The sequence below is a fragment of the Aulonocara stuartgranti genome (genome assembly GCF_965226115.1).
Source record: "Aulonocara stuartgranti genome assembly, chromosome: 10".
NCBI lineage: Eukaryota > Metazoa > Chordata > Actinopteri > Cichliformes > Cichlidae > Aulonocara > Aulonocara stuartgranti.
The window spans coordinates 2933307-2959831 of NC_138946.1; the positions used below are offsets into that span (position 1 = coordinate 2933307).

General features: G+C 42.0%; 1 protein-coding gene across 1 annotated transcript in view; it reads left to right on the forward strand.

The window, feature by feature from the left end:
* Window positions 1-26525, forward strand: part of LOC309716359 (uncharacterized protein) — a 47451-nt gene that overhangs the window by 5957 nt on the left and 14969 nt on the right. Inside the window, exons 2-4 of the mRNA XM_082550104.1 lie at window positions 15228-15380; window positions 17464-17571; window positions 25693-25897. Coding sequence (XP_082406230.1) covers window positions 15228-15380; window positions 17464-17571; window positions 25693-25897 — 466 coding nt within the window. The remainder of the gene's footprint in view (window positions 1-15227; window positions 15381-17463; window positions 17572-25692; window positions 25898-26525) is intronic.

The window sequence follows — 26525 nt, forward strand, 5'->3', positions numbered from 1 at the left end:
ACATCACCCGAGCTGTAACTGTTTATTAGTCCTGTACAGGAAATTTTGAGTCAATTATTAGCCAATAATCCATCAATGACTAACCAAATTATTCACTTAATTTTATGATATTACAGTATTATTTTCTTAATTTTATAAAGCACAGCATACGTTTCTTTATGGTAAAAACCAGAATTGAGGTCAGTATTTCGCAATAACACTAACTGTGGATCTGTGGATTCGATGGGTTGGTTTTTATAAGCCTGTCTTTCATACAGAAGATCCAAAAGATCCATAAACCTTTGTTATAATCCAAGAAAAATAAAAAAAACTAAACTAAAAATGTGATATTGAGGAAACTGATGAGGAAATAAAATAATGGGATGGAAAAAGTCGTCATTTCAGTCGCTGTCAGACGTTCACGATCACGTCCTCCATACTTTTCTGCTCATTCTGGGTATTTGTGTCAGACTTTACAAGACTTCACAGCGTTCTTACCCTCCTTCATTTTTATGTCCTTAATCTGGTTTGTTGTTGTGCTTGAAGAGTTCATGTCTGTGTTTAGCAGTCTGCACAACGTTTGGGAACATTTTGTGGGAACTCGGTCTCTTCCTGCCATCTTGAATATGTCGAATATTAATCTCAATTTTGCATTTTCTTCATCGTCATCTCGTTCTCTCGTCAGATATTGTGCTCTATTAAGAGCTGAAACTCGTGTGTCTAATATTTAGGTTGTTTCAATCGGTGCTTTCACAAAAATCGCAGTAACGATATTATCGTGATATCTAAAGATTTTTTATTTTTTTGCAACATAAATAAAATTGTGAAATGAACATTTTTCACCTGATATCTGAACCTATTAACTGTCAACACGTTTCAATCTGACCGTCAGTATCGCAGAAACCTTTGAGTGGAGACCTACAGATTTACCATACTGACTGTAATGACATGACGAAGTTGTGACGTGTTTGAACAACATGTAAAATGAATAGTAAATTAAAATCATATAAACATATGTTGTGACATTAATGACGAATTATCAGTACATAGAAGATTTAATACCCAACATGTTCCTTGTAACGTGTCGGACACCCAAACCCTTTCTTACCCCCACGTTGTTCCCACCAGGAAGATGAGTCATAAGTTTGGTGCTCAGCTACAAATCTAAACCTGCTTCAACACTTTGATATGAATCTGGTGTTTTTGCATTATAATGCTAATAATTAAATACAATTTTAACTTAACTTAAGAATCTCTTACTTTTTTGACATAATATTGAGCTTTGATTTTGTTTTTCTTTTAGTTATTGACATTTTTTAAAATGTAATTTGAAGTCGGATTGACTCGTCGATATTTAATCTCATAATAGTGTTTTTATCATTACGAATAAACCCAAAACATTCTTACAGTGACCCAATAAATATCATTTAGGATTTTAGATCAAATATGTATGTGGCATGTTTCTAGTTGTATGTTGTTATTACAGGTTAAAAATGCATATTTATAGCAGTCATGAGACTCAGTATTCAGTGTAGGGCTGAACGATTATGGAAAATAATCTAATTGCGATTTTTTTGCCCCAATATTGCGATTGCGATGCAATATGCGATTATTTTTTAAGGTCTTTGTCTTCTGTATTATTAAACAAAGACAAGCAATACATCATATAGTATGGCCAATACTATATTACATTAATTTTAAACTGTTCTTTCCTGGAAGACAGACCTCTGTTATGATGACATGAGGTGATGCATGAATTGATGACTGACATTTTTATTTAACTTCTTCAATCACAACAGTATATTTGAACATACACAATAGTTTATTTTTAGCTTACAAACATCTGAGCATAAAGTGCTGACAAGGAACCCTGGTGTAAACATTAAAATGAAAGTCAGTACAATGTGCAGATTGCAGAAATATACATAAACAAAATCAGTGGCTTTACCACACTCAGTTTTTCGACATCTGTGAACTACTAGACAGTCATTCAATTAAAAAATAATATTAAATAAATAAAACTAATAAATAAAAAATACACACATCTTACTGATCTCTGCAGTCAGTAACATTACACATAAAGTGCAAACATAATAGCAATTGTATAAACACACACACAAACACGCCTTTAAAGTTTAAAGGCGTGAAATTGGACGGTCTAGTTCTGATTAGCGTCGCCGCTGTCTCGGTGGAGTTTAATAAACTCGGCCGTCTGCTTCTTGCTATCTAAAATATAACCAGACACTGGCGTAAATTCTCGACTGTCTCATACTTCTGTTTAATAAGTTTTCTGTTTGACGTTTAGTCAGCTGTGTGAAAACCAAGGAGGAACCCACCCAGGGGATTAATAAAGTTTTATTTTATCTAATCTAATAACTTTAATCTCAGCCAAACCGATTTACTCACGAACAAACAAAACACTGAAAAAAGCCCAACAATAACATTTTTAGGTTGTCTAAGTGACTTATATATTACGTTTAACCCGAGCAGCGAAACTCCGCGGTGATCTGAAAATGATGTGCCGGGAGTTGTGCCGTTCTCGGCCGCATCAGTAACCCTCGAGCTCCCGGCTAGCTGTCGAGCTGGTGGGTAGCAGACGCCTCTGAAAACGTCGAAGCACTTTTGCAAATATGGGATATCTTGATAAACCGAGCAGATATTTGATGTTTACACAACTACTTTCTCACCTGAAAATATGTTAAAAGTTTATTTTGTGACCCAGAAAGATTAGTAAGAGTAATTTTAAAACTTAGTAGCGGCCGCCATTGCTGGAAACTGGAGTTTGGCTGGGCCGCGCTATGAATTCTGGGATATGGTAGTAATTTGGACAGCCTTCGGCGCGTCGCTGTGACGTAATCGGTCTACAAATGCGGCCTCAGGAGGATGCAGCCCATGAATTTGGACATGTCCAGAGTATAATCGCAGCCTTTGCGGTTAGAAAATTGCACTTGATCATGTCGCGATATTATCGCAAATGCGATATATCGTTCAGCCCTAATTCAGTGCGTAGTGTATTATTATTATACCACTCATTTAATGTAGAGTATTAAGTGAGTGCTTTACAGAAGTGTCTGTTACTGAGATGACGTTGTTGCGGTCCTTAATGAACCTGCTTAAAGCTGAAACTGTTGCATCTTTATTAGGACGGAGAAAATCTGGTTGTTGTTGCTTCTTCTGGGGTGATTTTCATCTAAATGTAATGTTTCCATCTTTGATGAGTATCATTTTATAAACACATCAGTTTTATGGCAGCTTTGAGGCTTGTTAATGTCAATAATGTTCCCACGTCACTCTGACTCATTTAAAATTAAAACTTTACTCTGTTGCTTCTTCACTTGGACGTCAAACCCGTGTTTCTGTGACTGTCTGCATGTCTGACGGTTTATTTTTCCTCTGTAGTGTTTTAATAATTGTCCTCTGGGGCCGCGCTGCTGCTGTAATTGTGCAGTATTTGTCTCCAGTGATCTTACATGTGTTTTATTCTTGTATGTTGCAATGTTTCCACGGTGACGCTGTGTTTTATTTAATCTCCTGCGGTTCTGTAATTTCAGTTCCTATAGCTGAGTTTTTCTGACATTCAGCAGCGGCGACCTTGTGCTGCTGCAGCAGCAGAACACTGTTAATATAAAACTCTGTTTTCGTGAGTCTGCTGAGTTCCACGGTGACGTAGTTAAATGTCATCCGCTGTCTGCTTTTACATTGTGGTGCTGTTAGTGTTGCTACCTGACTCCATGTGTAGCTGATATGTATATTTTCTGCTCTATCTTTCTAAAAATTGATCCTGGGCCAGCTGCAGCTGGTCTGCAGAGCTGCAGCAGCGGGGGGGGAGGGCTGCTGGTGGTGGTGGGATAAATGGGGGAGGGCGTTCTGGGTGGGGTAGGGTGGGGGTTGTGGATAATCAACAGAAGAGTGGGAATTTGTGAATATTCAGGGTGAAGGAGGAGGTGAAACGTCACAGCGGCTACAGGCCGAACAGGAAGGACTGGTTGAAGTTTGGGAGCAGAGTCTCCTCTGTGCTGATCCTGCTGTGGAAAGAGCAGAAAATGAACTCGATTTTATTTTGTGAATCTTCGATCATGAGTAAATGGAGAGCAGCTGCACGGCCCGCCACACCCTGAGCTTATACACTGAGCTCTCTTTATTTTTATGTGGATAAGAGGCTGGGTGAATGTGACCTCTGCCTGATTTATTTCAATTCACGCAATGTGGAAAAAACTCCAAACCACCCAACTCTCTGCTGTTCCCTTTAATATCAGGACTTCAGTAGTTGGTGGACTCAAAGTTTAGCTCTACAACAGAAACTTGGTCCCAAATATTTAAAGATTATTTTTTTAAAATGACCAATTTCCTCTTTCTTCTTCTATCTTAAAGTTCGTATCATACTTTACAGGGACTAGTTTGCAAGTTTAAAGAATATATATACACATATGCACACATACACATATATGACGTAATCTGTGTCTTCCTGGTATCTGACTTTTAATATATTAACATAATCCTGCTTTTAAACAAATGTTCAAAGTATATTTAAAGTTAGGTTTTACACTTCTGTTGCCTTTCTCATGCACCTCATACTGTTTTTAACACTGAAGTGAATTCGATTGATCAGTTTTCTCCCTTTTCCTGTCTGTATAATGTTAAAAACAAACACGTATGGCTGTCACAAGTCACTAGTATTAATAAGTAAGTCCCAAATAATTGTGTTAAAGAGTTTGGTGGTGCGTGTGCTTTTTTGTTTTTTTGTTAGTGTTGATTGATCAAACTTTTTAAAGGCCTCTGTAGATGTTTATATAACCCTACAATTCAATTTGCTGTAATGATCAATATTTCAATATTTAGTCAGTGATATTAAGGGAAACTTGGTGCTTTGATCATAATTAATCAGCCTAAAATTTTCCCAAAAGGTTCCATAATACTTATTTAGGAAATTCACCGACTTTTTGATATACTTCGATGTTACTCACTTGATATTCATTAATCCAGTTTATGAGACTCTTGAAGTGTATTTGTGATGATATTTGTCTTAGACATTCTAATCTTCTTCTTATGTTTGTATATAATACTATAAATACAAATTTAGTGAGAGACTCAGCTAAAATGTGAAGTGTATTGTAATACTGTAATTTCCTTCACAGGGTTAACTTAAAAATTACAAGATTAACTGAAAATTCATTAGAAACGTTTCTTTTTTCCCATTGCTTAATTTTTTTATTATGTTTTTGTGGGGTATTAACATATAAAATTAAGTTGATCATCAAGAGAAGCTGTCAGCTGTCATAGGGCGAGAGGCGGGGTCCACCTTGGACAGGTCGCCAGTCTGTCGCAGGGCCAACACACAGGGACAGACAACCATTCGTGCTCACATTCACTCGCACATTCACACCTAGTGGCCATTTGGATTATCCAATTAACCTATCCCCACAAGAGAAGTAATTTAACAATGAAAAGACAAGTTAACTATACTCCAGTATTATATTAAATACTGTTAAATATTGATTAAATACAGAAACCTTGATATTAATATTATGCTTACTGGCTAACTGGCCCAATGTTTGCTGTTACTGTAGAAAGTTATTTCTCTCGTTACTCATCTCTAAAGTCAATACTGTTAACCTGGTATCATGGAGCACGTTAGCTCCTGAAGGGATTTTGGCAAAAACACAAAAAGACTACAGCTGCAGCTAGCTCTCAGTTCTGTTATTGGTGATGCTGGTAAACTAGCTGAATATGGTGCTGGTTATTTGGTAAAGTTAGCTGATACAAAGACAATTATAAAATGAAAAGCTAAGTTATTAGATTACCTCTGGGAGCTTACACTAATTTGTTGACTTGAAAAAGCTTAGCTCATAAAAAATAGGTATTAATTAACACTAGCTTGCCTGCTAACATTAGCCAGAAGAAAGCTAGCTCAGGGTTGGATTTTTATCATAAAGACTGAACACTGCCTTTATAAACTGATGATAGTTTTCTCCTGGTGAAAATCATTTTTACTTTTCACCAGATTAGCTTCAGAAAACGAATGTTGGCTAATTTGGCTAATGTTGGCTAACCTTAGCTTCAGTGCTAACGCAGACTTTAGCATCTCTAAAATTAGACCTAGCTTGTGGATCTGAGAAGTGAAGCCAATATGGAAGTTGTTATAATTATTTAATAATATTAATATAAAAAAATACTTTATTTTGTTGTTGTTGTTTTTTTCAAGCTTAAATATTTTAAATGTTTTTTGTTTTTGTTTTTTTAAGTTTATTAATAATTTAACCCTTTAAAACCAGTCAGAGCGGGCATGCTCAATTGTGCCTAACTATTTTTAAATCTCTGTAGAACAATACTTTTTTTTGCATTTGAAACTGGAGGAGTTATACTTACATCTTATGCATTCAGCTTGTCCTCGGTCACGGTTTCCTTCCACACATAGCTTTGCAAAAACTGCATTAAAAAGCACTTGCAGCAACAAAAACATAATATTCCAGAAACACACTTTGCCGATAAGATCAGCTGTTCATAACACTTCCTACTTTGGAATAGACGTCAGCGCGAACTATCGCATGTCCGTCATTACCTGCGCGAAACCGGAAGTGACGTCATTTTCCCGGAAAATGTAGCTTTTTACATTCAGGGACTGCTTTTCTGTTTAGTTTCTGGGATGCTTAGAACTCAAATTGCACTGCTGGAAACTGTTTATTATGATGCATATGCTGGTTTTTTGGGGTTTTTTGTTTTTTTTTTGTTGCAAATTTGCATTATAATATTTATTTTCGTTTTTCCTGCAGCATATAAAAATTGGTGTATCTCAAAAATAAAACTATGAAAACATTCAAATTTCCTGTTGTTAGAAACTATTTTGTGCAACTTTTTTGTATTTACAATTTTGAGGGATAAACAAAAACTATTTAAAAATTTTTTGTAGTTTATTGCACTTTTTTGCAAACTATGGACTTAATGCATACATATTATTAAAATTTGGGCTATAACGCTTGCATTGGTGTATAGCAACTAGGGCTGGGCGATATGACCCAAAATTCATATCTCGATATTTTTTAGCTGGATGGCGATATAAGATATATATCTCGATTTTTTTTTTAAAGCCATAAGTTAAGAACAAAAAGAGAGTTCTTAGTCACACTGTGTCCCAGATGTCACACGGGCACTTTTATTTATATACAGCGTAGATGTACATGAAGAAATTACTCAAAAATAAATTATCAGCATTTATTAAATAATCATGGTCCATAAATAAAAGAAAACAATGTTGTTTTTGTGCATAACAAAAAGCTCACAATTGTGCAGTCAAAATGTAAACTAATAGACGCTGAGCGTAATAACAAAGAGACAGATTTCACAGCTGCACCACGTCTCTGAACAGGTGCAGTTTGTGGTCCTTATACACACACAGTACGGTAATATTACGTTGAAGCACAGTACGTATCACTCCGCGAGGCTCCTCCCCGGTAGCCGTAATCCTCCGACAATCCATCAAGCGGTGCAGCTCCGTAGCTTAGCAAAGTCATGTTAAAACATTTTTTGACAGATTGCCGAGCGCTGTGTACCACATAAAATCGGTTCGCGGTCAGTAAGCACAACCAGAATTCATACATAAGGCGCACTGTCGATTTTTGAGAAAATGAAAGGATTTTAGGCCGTGCAGCCCCTCCTGGCTGCATGTCGTTAGCGCGGTTAGCACGGTTAGCTCGCTAACACGTTGACGCCGTCCAGCCCCACGCACGGTAACTCGCTAACGGAGATTTTCCGCTTTCATCTTGTCATTGCCGGCAGGTGAAGTTATGGGGGAGGCGGAGTTGTGTTCAGTGAAGGAGAGGCGAGGCCGAGTAACGTTGCGTAGAGACAAAAGTGGACGAAAGAGAGGCAAACCTGCGGCTCCACAAGTATAATTATAACGTAACATAGACTATATCGATATAAACGATATTGTCACATCTTATATCTCGTATGAAAATATATCGATATTTTTAAAAAACTCGATATATCGCCCAGCCCTAATAGCAACTTGAAATGCTCCGAAAAAATTACACTACAGCATGCAAAAATATAAAGATAAGCTCTGGCGGACTTGGTTCTGTGGTAGGTCTTAAAAGGTTAATTATTGAAAATGGAATCGGAGAATTTGAAGCTTTCATGAACCAGCACGTGTCCACACCCACGTAGCCAAAAATAGCTGAAAGTGTGTTAAATCAACATTGTAGTGGCGGCTTTTATAGAGTCAACTCTGGATTCCTACACTGATGTTTTACTTTTTGTAGTTTTCTGAACCCTCAGTTATAATTGACGCAATGTTGAAATCCCAACAGGCTTTCAACTGAAACATTACATTAGCTGAACTTCAGATAATGGCAGTTATATAAAAATGTCTAATAGTGACCACAAATCTATAAAATGTATCAATGTATGCCCATAATTTCTGAAAATATACATAAAATTCTATATAACTGGTTTCTAAGAATAATAATGTGAAATAATTGAATGCTTACCCAGAGGAGGTCCATGTGGTGCCGTAATGACGACTAATGCAAACTCATCTGCCCGTCAACTATAAATCAGTTACTGGTATCACCTGGTCGGCTATAAATGGACGATCAGGGCAGCTGTGACTCATTGTTATTCCAGTGTCACTGTCTGTTGATCCAACAGTTATTTAGCGCAGATTCCAGCCATAATGATGAAAAGTAAACATTGTGCACAGACGCACACACATAGATCTATAGCTGTGGGTCAGTCACATAATTGTTGCAGCTGTAACGTGAGTATTTTGGGGCTTTAAACAGGAAGCTCATATGAAATCATTTTAATACAGGATGCTGACAGTTTGTTGTTGAAAACAACTGCAGATTATTTATTATCTGAAGCATCCACAGCCTTGTTTCTGTCAGGGAGAAATGTTTGCTGAATATTTCAGGTCGTTTGCAGCTTTCATGCTGCAGCTGTGGGGAGTATATTAGGTTTCATTCAAAGCTGTTGTAGATATTCGTTTTTTTCTGGCCTGTAGCTCTGAGCGGGGATCACAGAGCGGTGGAGGCTGGATGATGGATTCAGTATCAGCAAACAGCAGCATTTGTTTTCTTTTTTTGGTTTTTTACAGCTGCAGTATTTTCCACGCAGTGCTGTAAAATCTAGATCAGCATGTCTGCTGCGTTCTACATAAAACAGCATGCGTGCATTTTCCTTTCATTTTATCATCCTGCTGTTTTTAAAGATTTACGTCTTCGGGAACCAGCAGCGCCAAGAGGCACACAAACAGAAAGTGTTGCGAAACACACACACACACGTTATTGGATCTGGTCTTTTTTGGTGACGGCCACAGCAATATATAAGTAATCTTTGAATACACTCATGCTTTCATGGAAACTCCTGTGTGATCTTTTTCATGATGATTTTTTTAAAACAACATCTGAGGAGAAATGTGTTCAAACTAGAGCTGAAATAAATCTCCCAAACTGAGAATCCAAAGCAGCTACGCCTCTAATAAATCACAATATATGCAGGAAATGGACGTTCATACCAAGTTAGCGGGGCCGTTTAAGCAGATATTCTCACATAAGTAGTGCTTGTCCCTGTTCTGTGATATTAAGCTGCTCACATTTATACTTACAATTATCATTGTGAGTGTTTCAGTGGATGATGGCTAAAGGAGCAGGTGCTAACTGGGCCTAAAACGAGCTAACAGAAGCTGCTGAGCGCTAACGAGGCGCTGCCTAATTTAGAAGTAGAAGACTCGGGTTAGGCAGGAATGCAGCCTTTAAACAAACAGTCAGCATTCAAAATGGAGAAAATGTTTCACCGTGTGCATCGTCATCTTCTGCACATCAAAATACTTGTTTGTCATGTATCTGCTGTTTGTTCTGCGACATGTTACATGCTGCTGACTTTCACCTGAAAGTCCAGCTGCAGCCATCAAGCAATCTAAAATCTCCGTCTGCAGTGGTGATGCAGGTTATTTAAAATCGAATAATTAGAGACGTCTCGGTCTCGCCTGTCTTTATCCAGTGTGTTTCAGACATGATGGATTTGTTGTTTGGGACCAGATGTAGTGCAGTGCCGCGTTTAAGGACATGTAACACACACAGGCACATTTCTGAGTCATTCATTGACACTGATGCGTTCCCAATGCCTCTTAAACATCAGGTTTGACCCCCCGCTGCATAAATGTAGCCCTGAAATCAGCTGCCAGCTCTTTAAAATTCCTTTAAAAAACAACACTTTGGTCTAATGCTTAATATGTTAATTTACTTTGTATTTGGTTTTCTGCGACATGTGACCTGAATCATTCGCTCAATTAAGGAATCCATTCTACATCGTGCTAATCCCACTTCCTACTTCCTGTCACAGCGCTCATGAGTGAGGCCTCAGTAAACAGCAGTGAAAGGAGCTCAGCAGTTAAAATAATAATGATAACCGCTCACTTCTACACAAAAAGTGCAGTTTAAAGAAGCACTCGCATCCTTTTTCTCACCGTGAAGCTTTTTGCCCATCAAACACTAGCCGTCTGCTAACGCGTGCTGATTGGTCGGTTAAGGATTTACCACAGCACACCCTCGCTCGATGATAAATAGGTTTTGCTATGCCTATAACATCTAACAGAAGCATCCAGGTGTGTGGACGAGGCAGATTTGGGATGGTTGAAGGTCACAGAGGTTCTCCGCTTCTGCTCGCTTCACGCGTTAAACCAAAATGGCGGCTGCAGTAAAGCGGGTTAAGGTGCTGTGATGTCGCTAATGCGAGCTAAAAACAATAAAGATTTTCATTTAAACTTCAAACAGTTTCTATCAAAAACACAGAAAAACAGATAAAGTGTTGAAAACAGGTTTATTTTGATGTGTTTAGGGGACATCTGTAAATTGCAGCTTCACTCTGTTGGACAAAGAAAAGTTTACACCAACTATTCTTTTCTACATTGTGACCTGTAACAGAATAAAATATTTATTTTTAGAATGGATTCATTAAACATCTGACATATCAACACTATGCATCTGTTATAGGCTCGTGTCAAGCATTTAGATTTGTTTGACAGTTTTTATAACGATGACTTTGTCAGTGGAGAAAGTAATAGTTTGTATATAGTATACGTAGTTGTGGTTACATCAGAAGCCCACTTCTGCAAAACGTCTCTGTGATCTTAATAAAAATAACGTGACCTGAAGCTAAAACCTGAACTGAAACTTTGATCAGAAGCGTGTGAGCCGGAGTTTCCTTTGTCCAATGCGCTAACACGTCTTTGAATGAGGCACTCTGAAGCAACTTTAAGCCAAAAAGCCGATTGGAAACATGTTTTTTCATATGAATATTTATGTTCTGAATTGAGTCGAGGTTGTTGGTGCACGTTTCCTTTTCCTGTGGGTTTATCGTGTGGAATAATCACACAGTCTGCTGACTGAAGCTGTGGCCCAGGATCCAAAATGGCAGCGCAGGGCCCTCCTGACGGGCACAGATCCGGTGGAGTTGCCTCCTTCGGTTTCCGAGGCGTGTTTGGGTTTTGTCGTTTCAGCTCTGGGTCTCTCACACAAAAACAAAAACGGTGAAATCAAAGCTGTGGGATTCTTCACCCGGCGGCGGGGACAGTGTTGGCTTTCAGATGCATGAACGTGCTCCAGGTGTGCTCGATTTATTGTTCCCGTCGTGTAAACACCCACGAACAGTGAGGGGGCGGTAAGACGTATATTAAATGCTTATTAACAGCTTATTAATGTACATTAAGCGGATAATGGTGCGATTCTTTACTGTACTGTAACAGAAGGTGGTTTCTGCTTCATTTAGATCACGTTATGTATATTTAATGACATTAAAGATTCAGTGAGACATGGAAGGTTGGCAAGAGAAATGAGGAGACGTGGTCATGATGTCCTGGAGAAAATCTCTCGTACTAATCAGAGACTTCATGTGCAGGGAGTTTTCAGCTTTCTTTGCCTAAATTAGAAACATCCTGTCTCAGACAGGAAACATAGTCGTGCATTTGTTATTTCCAGGCCGGACTATTGTAATTCCTTATCAGACGGCTCTAAAAACTTCCAGCTCATCCAGGATGAATTGTGCCAGGACTGCAGGCGTGGCGTTCTCGGGTTTTCCATCTGTCTGTTTAGACGTTAACAATGGTGGATGTTCACATTAAACATGGTTATAGTTTCAGATAATGAGGTCAGCGTGTGAACGTTTAATTCCCGTGAGCCAAACACTCGGCTCCGAACTGTGTGATTTTTACAGAGATGAGGGGATTTCCCAAAGGTGTTCATCTCCGGCTGTTGTACGCGGTGAACTCCGCCTCTCGCCACGTGATGGTTTAGATTAGCTCCACCCCTCCCACCACCCTGAAAGAGTTTAAAGGTGCAATAGGTAATTTTTTAGGTTATTTAATAGATAAAAAATAAATATTTAACTCATAAATCATGTAGTTGCATGTAATACATGTTTGAACAAACTGATGCATTGTCATAAACTTAAAGCGGGTTTGTGGATTGTGGAAGCCGCCATGTTGTCCCACCATATTTGAACACAGCGGCTGTGAAGAGCATCTCTTTCCTGACTAGCTCGGTCTGAGTGGAGACAGAGGCTAACAGCAGCTAACTGCTGCAGAAATGGCAGCGCTTACCAACAGTTCAGCCTGTCCTCAAAAACTCAGCGACGCGTCATCAGAAATGAGTTTGTCTGAATCACGTGACTCCTGTCAGACTGACGGTGTTGGCCGGGCGCTTCTCACCCAGCATTGTCAGCTGAGGTAAACGTTCAAACGTTACCCACTGAAACTTAAGAAGTGTCTGGACTTCCTGTGTCACGGGGGAGTCCACAATCTGCTGTCAATTTCATGGTTTAAACAGTTTTTATATCATATACGGGCCGGTGGTACCAGGGTCCGGCAGCCTCGCCTCCGTCAGTGCGCCCCAGGGCGGCTGTGGCTACAACGTAGCTGCCATCACCAGTGTGTGAATGTGTGTGTGACTGGATGTGTAAAGCCCTTTGAGGTCCTTAGGGACTAGTAAAGCGCTATTCAAATACAGGCCGTTTCCCATATAAATATCATATAACTGATAATGTGGCTGAACTGGGAAAAGTCTGCACTTCTGTCCTTTCACCAGTGCTAACGCCTGCTGATTGGTCAGGTAAAGATTTACATTGGTGAGCGGCGCTTCTTTACAAAGGATGACTGTGTGTGCAGTTAAAGCCCAACAGAAAGTTCAGTGTGCTGGTTTTGTTGGTTGAAGGTAACTGAAATCCTCCACAGCTGCTGGCTTCCTGCCCCAAATCAAAATGGCGGCTGCTGTGACATCCTGTATATTCCAAGGACACTTGCCTAAAATCTAGAATATATTTATTTATTTAACTTGATCTATTTTCTCAGACACTTAAACCACAAAGATTTGCAGAATAAAAAAGTTTATCACAGAATTGACTTTGATGTTCTACAGCTGAGATCCTGACACGACCGAATGAGGGGTTTCCTGTCTCTGTGACATCACACAGAGCTAAAAAATGCTAGAAACTCAGCCCTTCTTTCTGTTTTCAAAGTTTTCAAAACAGGAAGTGCAGAGATTAGGTGTTTGTAAGTATTTAGAAGTTCTCTGGCCCCGCCCCCTCCTTTTTTACGAGGGGGAGCCAGTAAGATTTGACCCGAACACAACAGGAAAGTTAAAAGAGAAGCAGAAGCTTAAGTGGCTTCTTTCAGGACAGTACAATAAGACAAAGGAGGATTATTTCACACTGGCTCATGCAAAGCCTCTCGTGTTAGAGCAGATCAACTTTAACATGTCTACAGGTGATGATGTCAGAAACTCGTCGTAATGAAAGTTGTTGAGCTCAGAGTTTTTATTTTGGCTCCAGTCAGATTCACACCTTTGAGCATGACTTGGTCACATGGCTGCAGCCGCTCGCAGGAACCGTTTGGAGTAACGCAGCAGGCTCCGCATTACAGAGGCTGAATGATTAACTACAGCAGATGAGTTTATGGTGGCTTTCTCCTAAACGTGTGTCCTTCGTGCTGCCGCAGGTGAAAGAGAGAGTAAACCCGCAGGAAAACGCTGCTCCAGCCGCTGTTTGTGTGTTTTTAATGTGTCAGCGAGTTTCTGGCATTTTAAATCAAACTTTGAACGTTTCCGTCACTCAGAGGTGTTTAAGGTGTTGACAGTGTCGTCTCTGAGTGGCGTTTCCACGCGGGAAAAGATGGCACGGCTCCATCATCAGTGTCGATGTCAGAGGTGTGCAGAGTTTATGGCTCAAACAAACCCTTGAAAATGTGGGGAGGACTCTGAGCTCTGTGTAGGCATTTCCTTTGACTCCATCACTGAGGTATCGGGCAAGTCTAATATTAGGTCTGTGAATCGTTGCAGCATTTATTGACTTCAAAGAGCCTTGATGTGTTTATGGGTCTGAAGTTATTTTTAAAAAATAGGAATAAGGTCTGAAGATTGTGGTTTTTGGACCGGGAGAGCAGCAGTGTGTCATTCGGGCTGGTTTGTAGCCTCAGTGATCGTTTGACCCAGTTTAACCTGCAGGACCACCAGAGACAGCTGCACAGTAGGAAGATGAGCCTGGTTTCTAACCACACGGTCATATGAGCCTTTAGATTTTACCCAGAATGCACTTGAACAGCTCAAACATCCAGGACACCAAAGCTTATTTCAGACGGACATTAAACTGCTTCCTCCGATAGATCCTGTGATGCTGACGCTCAGAGCAGATTTTACCTTTAGATTGTGTAAATGTGATTTTAAGCTCTGAAATTTCAGTGGTTAACGTCTAACACTTCAACGTCCCGTAACTCTGAAAACTTTTATTGTGCAAAGGTAGAAATTCATGAAATACAGTGACGTTAATGTCCAGGGATAAAATCAGCTGATTCTGAGGAGTCAGCTGATTTGATAACGTTTTGGTTTTTATGAAGGAGCCTGTGATGCATTTAAATGGCTTCTTTGTTAAAACACTTCAGTGTGATGTTACAGGAAGTGTCCCTGAGAGGACGGGGATCAACTTTACACAAAAGATTTTCAGTTTGAAGTTTGATGGGCTGATCAATGCTAAACAGTGAAACCGTATCGTCATGTTTTCTCATCCTTCTTTCTTTCATAAACACATTTTACATTTTCTCGTGGACTCACCTTTTCTCTTCTTACCTGTGAAAACAAAAATGTGCAGATTTTTCTTTGACCGTTATTCGATTGTTGTGTCTTTTACATGAATTTAAATGATTGTGATATAACTCTCCTGTGGGGTGAGGTTCAGGCTGTGACTCTGTTTTCTGTCTCTCTCAGTGGTTGGGTGCTCCCTCCTGCCAGCGAGGCAGTTACGCCTTCTACAAGTCGGTTAGCAGCCGAGCTCAGCCCGACGGGCCCGTCCAGGTGTGGAAACTCGGCGAGTTTTACTTCATCCGCTGTGGACCGCAGGATCCTGCGTGCATCGCCGAGGTGAGAAAGCTTCAGACTGAAAATGTCTCCTGAGCTCGCTGTTTGGGTTTCTGGAGGGAAACGGGACCGTGTCCTGAGGGTGGTCGTTGAGAGGCGGTTACGTGGGGTAGAAGAAGACTCTAAACAAGGGGAGGAGCTAAAACTGTTTCCTGTTGCAGTCTGAAAGTACAAATAAGGAGCTGGACCTGAGCAGAACGGATCTCTGAGGCACCTGCCAGTTTATATAAATATGAATGTTAGCATTTAGCATCGCAGCCACTAAGCCTTCATATAAGGACGGCAGATATGAAGGCTGTGGGAAAACTGGAAACGCTACAGATGGCGGCTGTCCCGCTGTTGCTCCCCAGAGAGCCAATCAGCAGCCAGAAACAGGAATATTTTAGCTGTTTCTGTGTTGAACTTACAGGAGGAGAAAAAAGCTTTTTAAAACTCGCTTTGGAACAAAAACAAGAAAAGTTAGACTTTCTTGGTGTTTTGAGCGTCGGTCCTTAACGTGAGCACAGAAAATGATGTTGCAGCTCCTTAATGTTAGTTTGAGATGAGAACGTCAGCCAGGTCAGAGTGCCCACGCCCTAATAATGTAGATGAGATGAACCAATTAAACCTCTGAGGTCCTACACTTCCCATAATGCATGTGTGTGACATCACTGAGTCGGGCCGACCACGATGAGTAAACCGCGCCGACGCTGCAGATCGAGCCTTAAATATGTCGCCATCCTGCTCTGCTTCCTGCTTCCTGCCTTACGTGAGCTAATCGAGACTAATATCATGTTTTATTGAGTCCCACGGCGAGGCTAAATTTAGTCAATTTAGGTCGTGGGCTGAGCCAGCGAGGACTCGTGTAATGAGATTACTTCGTATTTAGGCTGATGGTATTGATGGAAGCTAATGAAGGCTTTTTACATACTGAGGCCGTATCGGTCACTCGACAGGCAGGTGGGCAGCAAGCTGCCAGCGTGAAACAAGCCGTTTGAGCTCCTCCCCCTTTGAGCCAGGTCACTTATGATTGGCAGCCCCTCGTGAACAGTGGAGCTCAGAGCTTTAAATGGATTTCCTCATTTTTGTGATATTAACCTGCTGCTTACTTTTCGTTCTGTTGCGCTCTTAATCCAAAGTGAAGTTAGCACATTAAACCAATCAGCTTTGATGGTTAGGAGAGATGCTTAGTCAAAAGTTTTAATAGCTTCTGCACATGCTCATTAGCATTTTTCTCTGTGGTTTAAGCCTCAGGTTTCAAAGAAAATAAACTCGCCTTTAATCTGTCTTCTGCTTTTCATGGTGAACCTTCGCCCAGTGTCAGCGTGTCCTCTGTTTTTGGTCTCCGCCAGCTTCTAATAGAAGTATTAGAGAAGAGCTTTACTTTGAGCGCCACATGTGACAAAGCAAATTATCAGACTGTTTATTTTATTATTGCTCGTTAATAAAAGCGTGAGTATGTTATATAATTTCAGCAAAAACTCAGTAAATCTGAAACCTGTTGAAACGAGGGCAGCTTCTGCAGAGACACAAACCCAGAGCTGGCTGCACACCAGCAGCATGCTGGGAGGGGAAATGGGAATCGGGACCAGGCCACAGGGAGGCTGCAGGTTCGATCCAGGAAGCAGCTCGTCTCAATGTGATGAAGTCATTCGTAAAATGTGAAGAATTTTTGGTTTCGCTTTCCTAGAAAAGGCTGTGTGCAGTTTTATGTTCAGGTCTTAAATAAATGTTTTCTGTTTTTCTGACACCAAAAAAACAAAAATCACTTGAACTCATGTGTTTGTGTGCTCCCCCCTGCGTGACTCTGCACGGCGTGGAGCGCTTCAGCTCCGCGCACGCTCGCGTAATGTTGTCTGCCGCCTGTGCCGGGACAAAGCGTTCCTGCAGGTGCACAGTCGAGGTGTGAAAGGCTCAAATTCAAAGGCTCTGCTGTGATAATTGATCAAGCTGATGGTGGACAGACTGTTTAATATTTAGGGCCTCGGTATCAGCGACTCGGCTCGAAGGCAGTCGTGGTTTTTAGGCAGATGCTTCTGTGTGGAGGCTGTAAATGTAATAAATCAGTCAGAACGGTTGAAAAATAAACGTCGTTCGTGTGCATCAGGTGACCTTACTGTGGGAGGACCAGACCCGGCGCCACCTGCTGGCCAGTGCCAGACTCTACTTCCTGCCTGAGGACACACCGAAGGGCCGGACCAGGGAGCACGGAGAGGTGAGTCACCTCCCTGTCAGTTTATTTACGTGAAGTGCAGGTGTGTCCCCACAGCGCCGCCACGGCCAGCTTCCGATCTTGTATCTTTCCTGTTTCAAAGCCTCTTCATTGGCTTCATGCTGGCTTCAGAGTCAATTTTAACGTTCAGCTCTTTCCCGCATAAAGACGAGTTTTGACCCCTCAGTGTATATATATCCATGAAGTCGTGGTTTGATGACCATTAGAATAGTTTCCAGGTGTTTCCAAGGGTAGCTGCCTGGGCGGAGATGCAAACCCAGTCGTTTGGTTCTATTAGCAGCCTGAAATATGTCAGAAGCTGCTCAGCTCACAAAGGGTTACTCCTAGTAGGCTTTCAGGGGGTAAAGAGTATACCAGAGTATATCTCAGAGCTTTTATTGACTCACTCGTCCAATCGATCCCTTCAGTTTTAAAACACGAGGACTTCGGGCCCTCGAGGTGGTGGCTCACAAACTCTGGGATGAGTTTTCCTCAGTTATTCTTTGTTTTGGATTCAGAGGTTTAGAGCTGGTCTAAACGGGAGTGCTGAAGCCTTTGGGTAACTATGCATCCGACCTTGTGGCGTCCGTGTGTCTGATTTACTGTTTTATCTGTTTTTCCTCGGTGGCCTTGTCTGTGAAAGTAGCGTTATGTATAAACTTTCCCTCACGTTTGAATCCTGATAACTTGACAAATGCAGGCGATATCCACGTGTATACGTCAGGTTTGAAAACACATTTAAGCTCAGCTAAAAACTGCAAACAAATCAACTTTGATCCAAGTCAAAGTCTGAGGATCAGCGTCACGCTTCAAATAAACAGCAGCAGGTTGAAGTCGGTGCAGCAGAGAAACAGAAGCTTGTTTGATCTGATTTCTGACAATTCACCAAAGGGAAAATGCAAAAAGTGCATTCTGGGTAAACTTTGTGTGACAGGTGACTGCTCAGAAAAACGTCCCTTTACCAACATTTTAATACCAGACTCATCTTCTGGCCCTGATTCCCTCTGGATCGATATCAATATTTCCCTCACACTCGTCACCTCTTACAGCTCATGTGAGTCGTTTCCAACCCGAACAGCAGATCTAATCTCTCCATTGAGTCCGGGGTCGTTCACCTGGAATAGCTCCCCTAGAGCGTGCCCACGAGACATCCCGGTCAGATACCGAACCAGCTCGAGTGGCTCATGTCGATGTGACTCAGACTTCAGCAGGGAGTCTTTGCAGAGCCTGCAGCGTAAACTAACCAACTTACGTCCCTGACGTTTTTCCATGTCTTCGTACGTTCCCTCACGTCCGGTATCAAATGCATCTTGTTGAATCCTTACACTGAGGGGATGATTGTTATGCTCTCAAGGATAAATTCAAACACTGCTGTGGAAAAAAGCTGGAAGTGCGCAGGAAGAATCGATGGCACTGAACAGGCCAGTCACAACAGCTGCAGACGGTGTCAACCCGACGTGTAGTTGCATCTCTCGGGAGGTGGACGCCAGCTTATGGCGCCCAGCAACGCGTCAAAGAAAACCTCATTTCCACTGTTTGCATCCACAATTTCGTTCTTTCGGTCATGATCTCGTGGTCATAACTGAGGATAGCAAACCGATGGCTGAATCGCCGATCTGATGGAAGTCTCTGTTGTAACTTTCTGATATAGTCGACTTCCGTCCGTCCCGGTCCTGGAGGAGCTTTAATTTGAAAATCATGGACAGACATCCTGAATCGCTGGAAAATATGAATTAAAAACCAAAATGTTGCCTCACCATCTTTACGTTGAGGGCCTGTAACTGCAAATATTTGAAGTATGAAGGTAAAATTGGCCTCATTAAATATTCTAATAATTGCCCTTTAATCTCCGTCTTTGGTCTCCATCAGCGTCTCCTGCGGAGAAGAATTCCTGCAGAGTGAACGTCCCCGCGTGTAATCTGGGAAATGCTTCAACAACATCCATTAGTAACCTTGTCACAGGAACACGGCCTCCTTCTCTTTTTAATCCAAACACTGAGCAGGCTGACCTTCGGACGCCGTCTCCTCGTGCTGATAAAAAAGTCTTAATGTGACTTTTTTCTTCTCTGCTGCTAAAACAAACGAGCATTCAGGAGCAAACATTAACGATATTTTCCATCTGCTCGCTGCTCTCCGCGGCCCGATATCATTTCATGATCAGCTTAATGAACGCGCTGGTGTCTGAAGGCACGAGTTACATACAAGTGTTGGATTAAAAAACGAGCAGATGTCAGAGGAGAGGGAGAGAGGGTCAGATGTGTTTTTGATTAACACAGTTCACATGCAGGCTGCAGCTCAGCCTCCACATTATAAAAAGAAACCTCTGGGAATGAGGCTAATGCATTACCCAAATGTAAATCCTGTGACTTGTCTGCAACCAAATTTTCCACATTTTCAGCGGGGATATTCCACTGTTTGCAGAAAACAGCTTTTTATGGGACTGGCTGCTTTTAAAATGAGATTTTTACTTTAACTCAATAAGTTTAATCAGAAAGCTGAATTTCTAATCTATAAAAGAGCAGTTAGTGCTGCTCATTTGTCAGGACAGTGTGTGATCATTGTAATAAGAGGGGAGTGAGCTATTTCACATTCAGTTTTCCTCTCAGTTAAACTCCGTGTGGAGCTGTGAGCTCGAATCTGTGCATTTATGACAACGTTTTTAAAACTATATGAGGGAAACAAAATCACATTCCCACTTCTTCCTTGTTCACAAAGCCTGTGGGAGCTACAGCTGAGGGCCTGAAGAGCCGCAGGTGGCCGACCTCTGACCTAACCACAGCTCTCTAGGCACCTAACCTGAGTTCATTAACCCTTTAAATCCCTAAACATCGTCGCTGTCTGTAGGTTTCCTTTTCTCTCCTGAGCTGTACAGAAAATGGTAAACGTGGTCACACGACACCAGCCGGCTGTCAAACACAGTAGGGACACGGTTCTGCGCCAACATCCTGCCTGTGATTTCTCCGGCCCGCCACAGTCTGCATGAAATTCACCAGTTTGTCTGCAAATACTCGCAACTCACTGAACCCGGAAGTGCAGCGCAAACATAAACTGGACGTTGGCCTTCAAAGTAAAAGTTGTCTTACTGCTGCCACCAACACGTTTCACAAAGAAAACTTTTATTTTGAAGGTGAGAAAAAGGTTTTTGGTGCAGCATCATCACAGCCAGTTTCATCCTCAACCAGTCAGCCGCTGGTTTTCACGTGGTTCCAAAGAAATAGATTTTCCCAATTCAAATTGATTTCAGAAGTGAAATCGATTCATTAAATCCTGAATCCATTTTTAATTATAAATGCATTTTCCCAGAAACGCCAGAATCTCAGGTTAAAGCTCACAAAACGAAAACAGTAAATGAGAGCAGGTACACGGATTCAGCACAAAGACGTGAACACAAACGAGCATCAGAATCAGCGAGACGTCGGCTTTCTCGCCCGACGGCACGGACACGCCGTCAGGGCTGAAAGCCGACAGCTCGCTGATTCTGATGCTGCAGGTTTCCTCTCTCTCCAACCAAAATCACTGAACCAGCAGCAAAAGATGAAAACTACGCTTCACGTTTACAGTTTTGCTTCCACCACGATTAAATCACACTTCCTGCACAGCTCTCTCTCTGTACTCGGGGACCAGTTTACCATACAAATCTGTTTTCTGCATTATTTGCTTGCTTATTATGTCTCCGTTGTGAACAGTGCTGCTGGCCGCTGTGGTTTGTTTTGTTTTTTTAATGACCTCTGAGAAGAAAAAGCCTAATTTCTGCTGTTCAGTACCAAAGAAATGGAACTTTTTAAAATGATGCCAAATTGCAGAACTCAAATCAAACTTTGCTCGGCTCCACTTCAGCAGCATCAGGTAATGTTTATATGATGATTTGTTTTCTTCTACTGTAGAATATTTTTTTATTTATTATTCATTTATTTTTCTGAGGTTATCTCCTTCGTGTCTTTCTTGTTTTATCCTCAGTTCCTTTGACCCGAAGTCATCTGTGTGATGCTCACACCTCTGATAAGTGTCAGCTTTGTTTTTATACATCGATATAAAATATGCATACGTGCTGATAAATGATCAGAATTATAATAGTCTGAAAGTTGTCCGAGTCAGAATCGAATCAGATCAACTACAGAGATCAAAACCGACACCCAGCCCTGTCCTGACCAGTCTCCAGGCCGCGTGACTGAGAAGATGATGATGGTTTTATTGGAGTCTCGGCGGTTCCTCGAGTTTCTGATTTTTGGGACCTGAGGAGCGTTTGGAGCCGGGCATTGAAGGTTTGTGTCTCAGTGAGTCTTCAGGACTCGTTGGTGGTGTTGGACGCAGAAGTGCCGGAGTGACGCTTGCATGCTGCTTCATGTGTTAGCTGACGTTAGCAGAGCGGCTTTTATCCGCTGAGCGAGTTCTCGTTGAACCAGCTGAGGTGCAGGACAGGACGTGTTGTGAGTTAGATAAGGAAACAGGAAGTGTAACACGGCTCTTACACTATGAAAAATAAATTCCTGCCTCAGTCTCTCGTCTCCTCTCGCAGGACGAGTGATTTCAGATGTGGAAGCTCGGTGTGTCTTTCAGTCGAGCGTTTTGTTTATTCATGACTCCTGCAGAGCTCCTCCTTTGCGGTGTTAATGAGCTCTCACCTGGCTGCAGCCCAGGGGGCGGGGAGAGGGGTGCTGGAGTTTTTTAGAGGCAGGTTGGGCTCTTTTGTCTGAAGGACGCAACAAGATCACAGCTGACGAGCTGGGATGGGAGGAGGCCTCTGCGGCTGCACCTCGGCTGCAGACCGGACGATCGGTGACTCAGATGTTTGTGGGCTTCTTTGATTCAGTGAAACTTCAGTGACTTCATATGTAAATGAGCTGCAGTTGGCCTTATTTGCATAAAGTGCAGCGCATCTGAGAGCCAGATCAGCAGAAACGTGCTGTTTGTTTAATGTTTGATTTGAGGTTAAAATAACATCACGGGCCTGCTTTTAATTAAGCTTCTGTGTCTCATTCAAACCCAGAGGGATCCGGCGAGTGTTGGCTTTAATTCGCTGCAGTAGCTGATCTCATTGCGGTCTTTGCACCACCCGTGTTGTGACCTGATGGCTGCTTATTTCTGATCCTGCTGCAGATGTTTGCACTTTTTTTCCCTGCTCGTTTTTTATTATTTGACCCATTTTTATCTCTTTTTCACATGTAGGTTAGGTTGGTTAGGTTTAGGGAAGCTTTGAGGTTGAATCAGAATCAGAATCAGAATCAGAATACTTTATTGATCCCTGGGGGAAATTATTTTTTGTTACAGTGCTCCATTATAAACCAACATTAAGACAAGACAGACAATACACTAACTAAGAATAGTACAATATATACATATATATACATACATACATACATAAGTCACTTATAAATAAATATTTGGAAAAGAAACATGTGTAGTTGTAGCAGCAAACAGTGTGTTAAGTGGATGCGTTGTACAGGGAGATGGCCACAGGCAGGAATGATTTCCTGTGTCGTTCAGTGGTGCTTTTCGGTAATCTCAGTCTCTCACTGAACGAGCTCCTGTGACTGACCAGCATCTCATGGAGTGGGTGGGAGGTGTTATCCAACATTGTCTTTATCTTGGACAGCATCCGCCTCTCCGACACCACCTTGAGGGAGTCCAGCTCCATCCCCACAACATTGCTGGCCTTACGGATCAGTTTATTAAGTCTGTTGGCATCTGCGACCCTCAGCCTGCTCCCCCAGCATGCAACAGCATAGAGGATCGCACTGGCCACCACAGACTCATAGAAAATCCTCAGCATTTTCTGGCAGATGCTGAAGGACCTCAGTCGCCTCAAAAAATAGAGACGACTCTGGCCCTTCCTGTAAAGTGCTGTGGTGTTTTTAGCCCAGTCCAGTTTATTGTCAATGTGTACTCCAAGGTATTTATAGAAATTGACTCCTTCACAGCTCATCCCTCGGTTTTATTTTGAAAGGCCTGTGAGCATGTAGCGTTTTTATCAGTGTGTTTAAATGTTTTTAAATTAATTCAAAATACAACCTTAAAAAGCTTACACTCACCACAACGCCACCCTGTGGTCCAAACTGGTATTGCCTGACAGTACAGCCCAGCTCCAGTTCGGCTTCAGCTGATATCTCCTCAGAGCAGCACATGGGTGACTTTTCTTATTCTTCTGATATCGTCTGTTAATCCTGGAAGATTTAATTACTAATTAATTCCCCTTAAAGACTTTTTTAAAATCAAAAACAGAGAAAAAATATAAAAAATCTAACAAAGTAAAACTAATAAAACGGGAATCATTAAACAGACAGTTTGTACAGGAAGTTCAATGTATTGAAGGGACATGAAAAGATGGGCCAAAAACCAAATGAGAGCAGAGGAGGACACGATACGAGGTCAGGTCCGGTTGCTTTCTAACCAAGTTTAAGATTATATGCAAAGAGTCTGTTTAATGGAAATAGTGGAAGCTCGCGCTTGTTTTCTTTCCTCTTTCACAGACAAAGCAGCTTTTAGCTGTGCTTTTGTACAGATAGTACCAGACCAGTTAGACCCAGCCGGCTTTAACTGGAGTAGATTCACATCCACTGGTGGATGCCGCCGCTGTGGGGTCATCATATCGGCTTCTAACACCATTTTAATGGTTTCTCAGTCCGGCAGCTCTGAGATTAACAGATTATTCAGGGGAGACGTTGCAGTTTGAAAAGATGAGATTTTGTCTGAGTGGCAACACCTGTCGTTCAGGAGAATACCGAAGTGGTACAAAGCTGTGGCAACGTCACCGCTGACGTGCAAAGCCACCAACGGAGTCATCTCACGCTACCCCGCCACCCGCTCTATCACCCCAGCCCTCTGCATCATCACGACATCATGGAGTCTCTGCCTGCTAACATACCTCGTAAAGGTTGTACACCCATCCTTAAAGCAGCCCTCTCCATTTACCTGAGGGAAAAACAAACAACCTGTAGTTCCTCTAATGTCCACTCGAGGCTCCTGCGGCGAGTCCGTCCTCACAGGCTCAAACTTTAAAATGTCCAAATTTTCAGCAGAAATAAACACGTTGACAGCTACGAAAACCCGATTCTGCGCCTTCGTATCAACCACACCGCGCTGAATCTTTATCTAACGCCAACTGTGAATGTTTAATTAAAGCTTAACGTTTGCATTTTTATGTGTGATGGTGAATAATTGGCCCACAAAGATATGTGAAACTCGGCTTTTTATCAAACGGGACACACTGGATGTTTCTGATCAGTGGCCGTGTCGTCAAAGGCGACGTGATGCCAACAAAAGTGTAACTGTTCTCTTTACATTAAACAAACTCAGTGAAAAGCTTTAAACGCAGCTCCAGCAGTGTGTTATTCACCAAAACATGAAAACATGCGAGTCCTGCACGGACTTCTGCCTGCCGTAGTAAACTTCCTCTTTCGTTTTCAGGTGTTGCGTCACTTTGACTTACACATCATCACGTGTGTCTGAGCAGCAACTCTAAATGTCAAGACAAACATGAAAAGCTGACCTGTGGCAGAGCCAGAGGGCCTGTGGTTACAACTTCAGCAGAGTCAAACTATCAAAGACGCTTTAATGGAGACGGAAAAGTGGATCTCAGCTGGATGGAAAGGCGGTGCTGCCCGTCACGAGTTGGTATCAGAAATCTCATGAAGCTTGGTGAAGGGCCGACCCTCGAGCATCAGTCGGTGTTAAAGCGGCGCCTCAAACACCTTTTTAAACATCCAATCATCTTTTTGAAGGGTTTCTCCTTTTTAGTTCAAACTGGTTCATTTATTAGAAACTCTCTGCTTTAAATCTTTAAGCCGTCTTATCTCCCTCGCTCTCCTCACGTAAAAGTCAAGACTCCAGCGACAAACCAGTCGAGGCGTTTCCTTCTATTTGCACACGTTAGCTCTCTGTTTGCCTCCATGTTTGAACACAAATCGGCAGGTGATAGTTTGACAGGTGCTGTAGATGTTTAAAGCAGCACTTTAATCAAACTGATGGGGTTTGTTTTTCTCACGCTCACATTCTGATTTTAAAGTGATGCTCAATTCAAGTTTGGCGCCTTCAGAGTACAGCGACTCGGTGTCGGCCTGTCGGGCGTTAAATGGTTTGAAGCAGATGATAACTTCAGCGCTGAATCTTCTGTTTGTGTCTGATCAGGATGAAGTTCTGGCGGTGTCCAGGAAGATGGTGGTGCGGGTGGAGGACCTGGTGCGATGGTCGTGTGCGCAGCCGGCAGGTTGGAGCAGCAGCCTGAAGGCGCTGGCGTGCGGGACCAACGGCCTCCACAAACCTCCGCAGAGCGGCGACGGCAGCAACGGCACGACGGACAAAAGCAGCGAGCCGCTCAAAGACAAAACTGAGAGTAAGAAACTCTCTGCAGATGTTTGCAGATGTGAACCAGAGCCAGTTTGTTGGTGTGGAAATGCTGCCGGTCACACTCCTGTACATGTTCCAGCCTCCCTGTTAGAGCTACTTTTATTTTGAAAGGTCAGCAGTGAGGCAGCTAAAGCAGCATTAAAAGAACAGAATCATTGAAATCATCTGATGGATTCAGTGCTGTGGTCATTTCCTACCCACCACTATAAAAGAAGTAAAGACGTGCACAGAGAGAAGGCATAAAACTATAAATTAGCCCTAAATGATCTAAACATTTTATCCTGATTTCATAAAGCCTGCATGTGTTTTGAAAACTCTTGGGTCTCTATTCTGGATCTTCTTCCTGTGTATTTCCTGTATCCAGAGGAGTTCCTCAGGGCTTCACAGTGGGACCACTGCACTTCCTCATAAAGAACTGGCCACCCACCCAGAGATCATTGTATTTGTGTTTTTGTACATATAGACATGTTTTCCCGATTTTAGAAACCTTTCAGTCCTTATTCTGAATTTGATCAAATTTCACTTTCCAGCTTGCTGAGCAGAGCGAACGGGATGTTCAGTGCTTTACTTCCTGTATCAGTAGGAGTTCCTCATGGCTCCACACTTGGACCGCT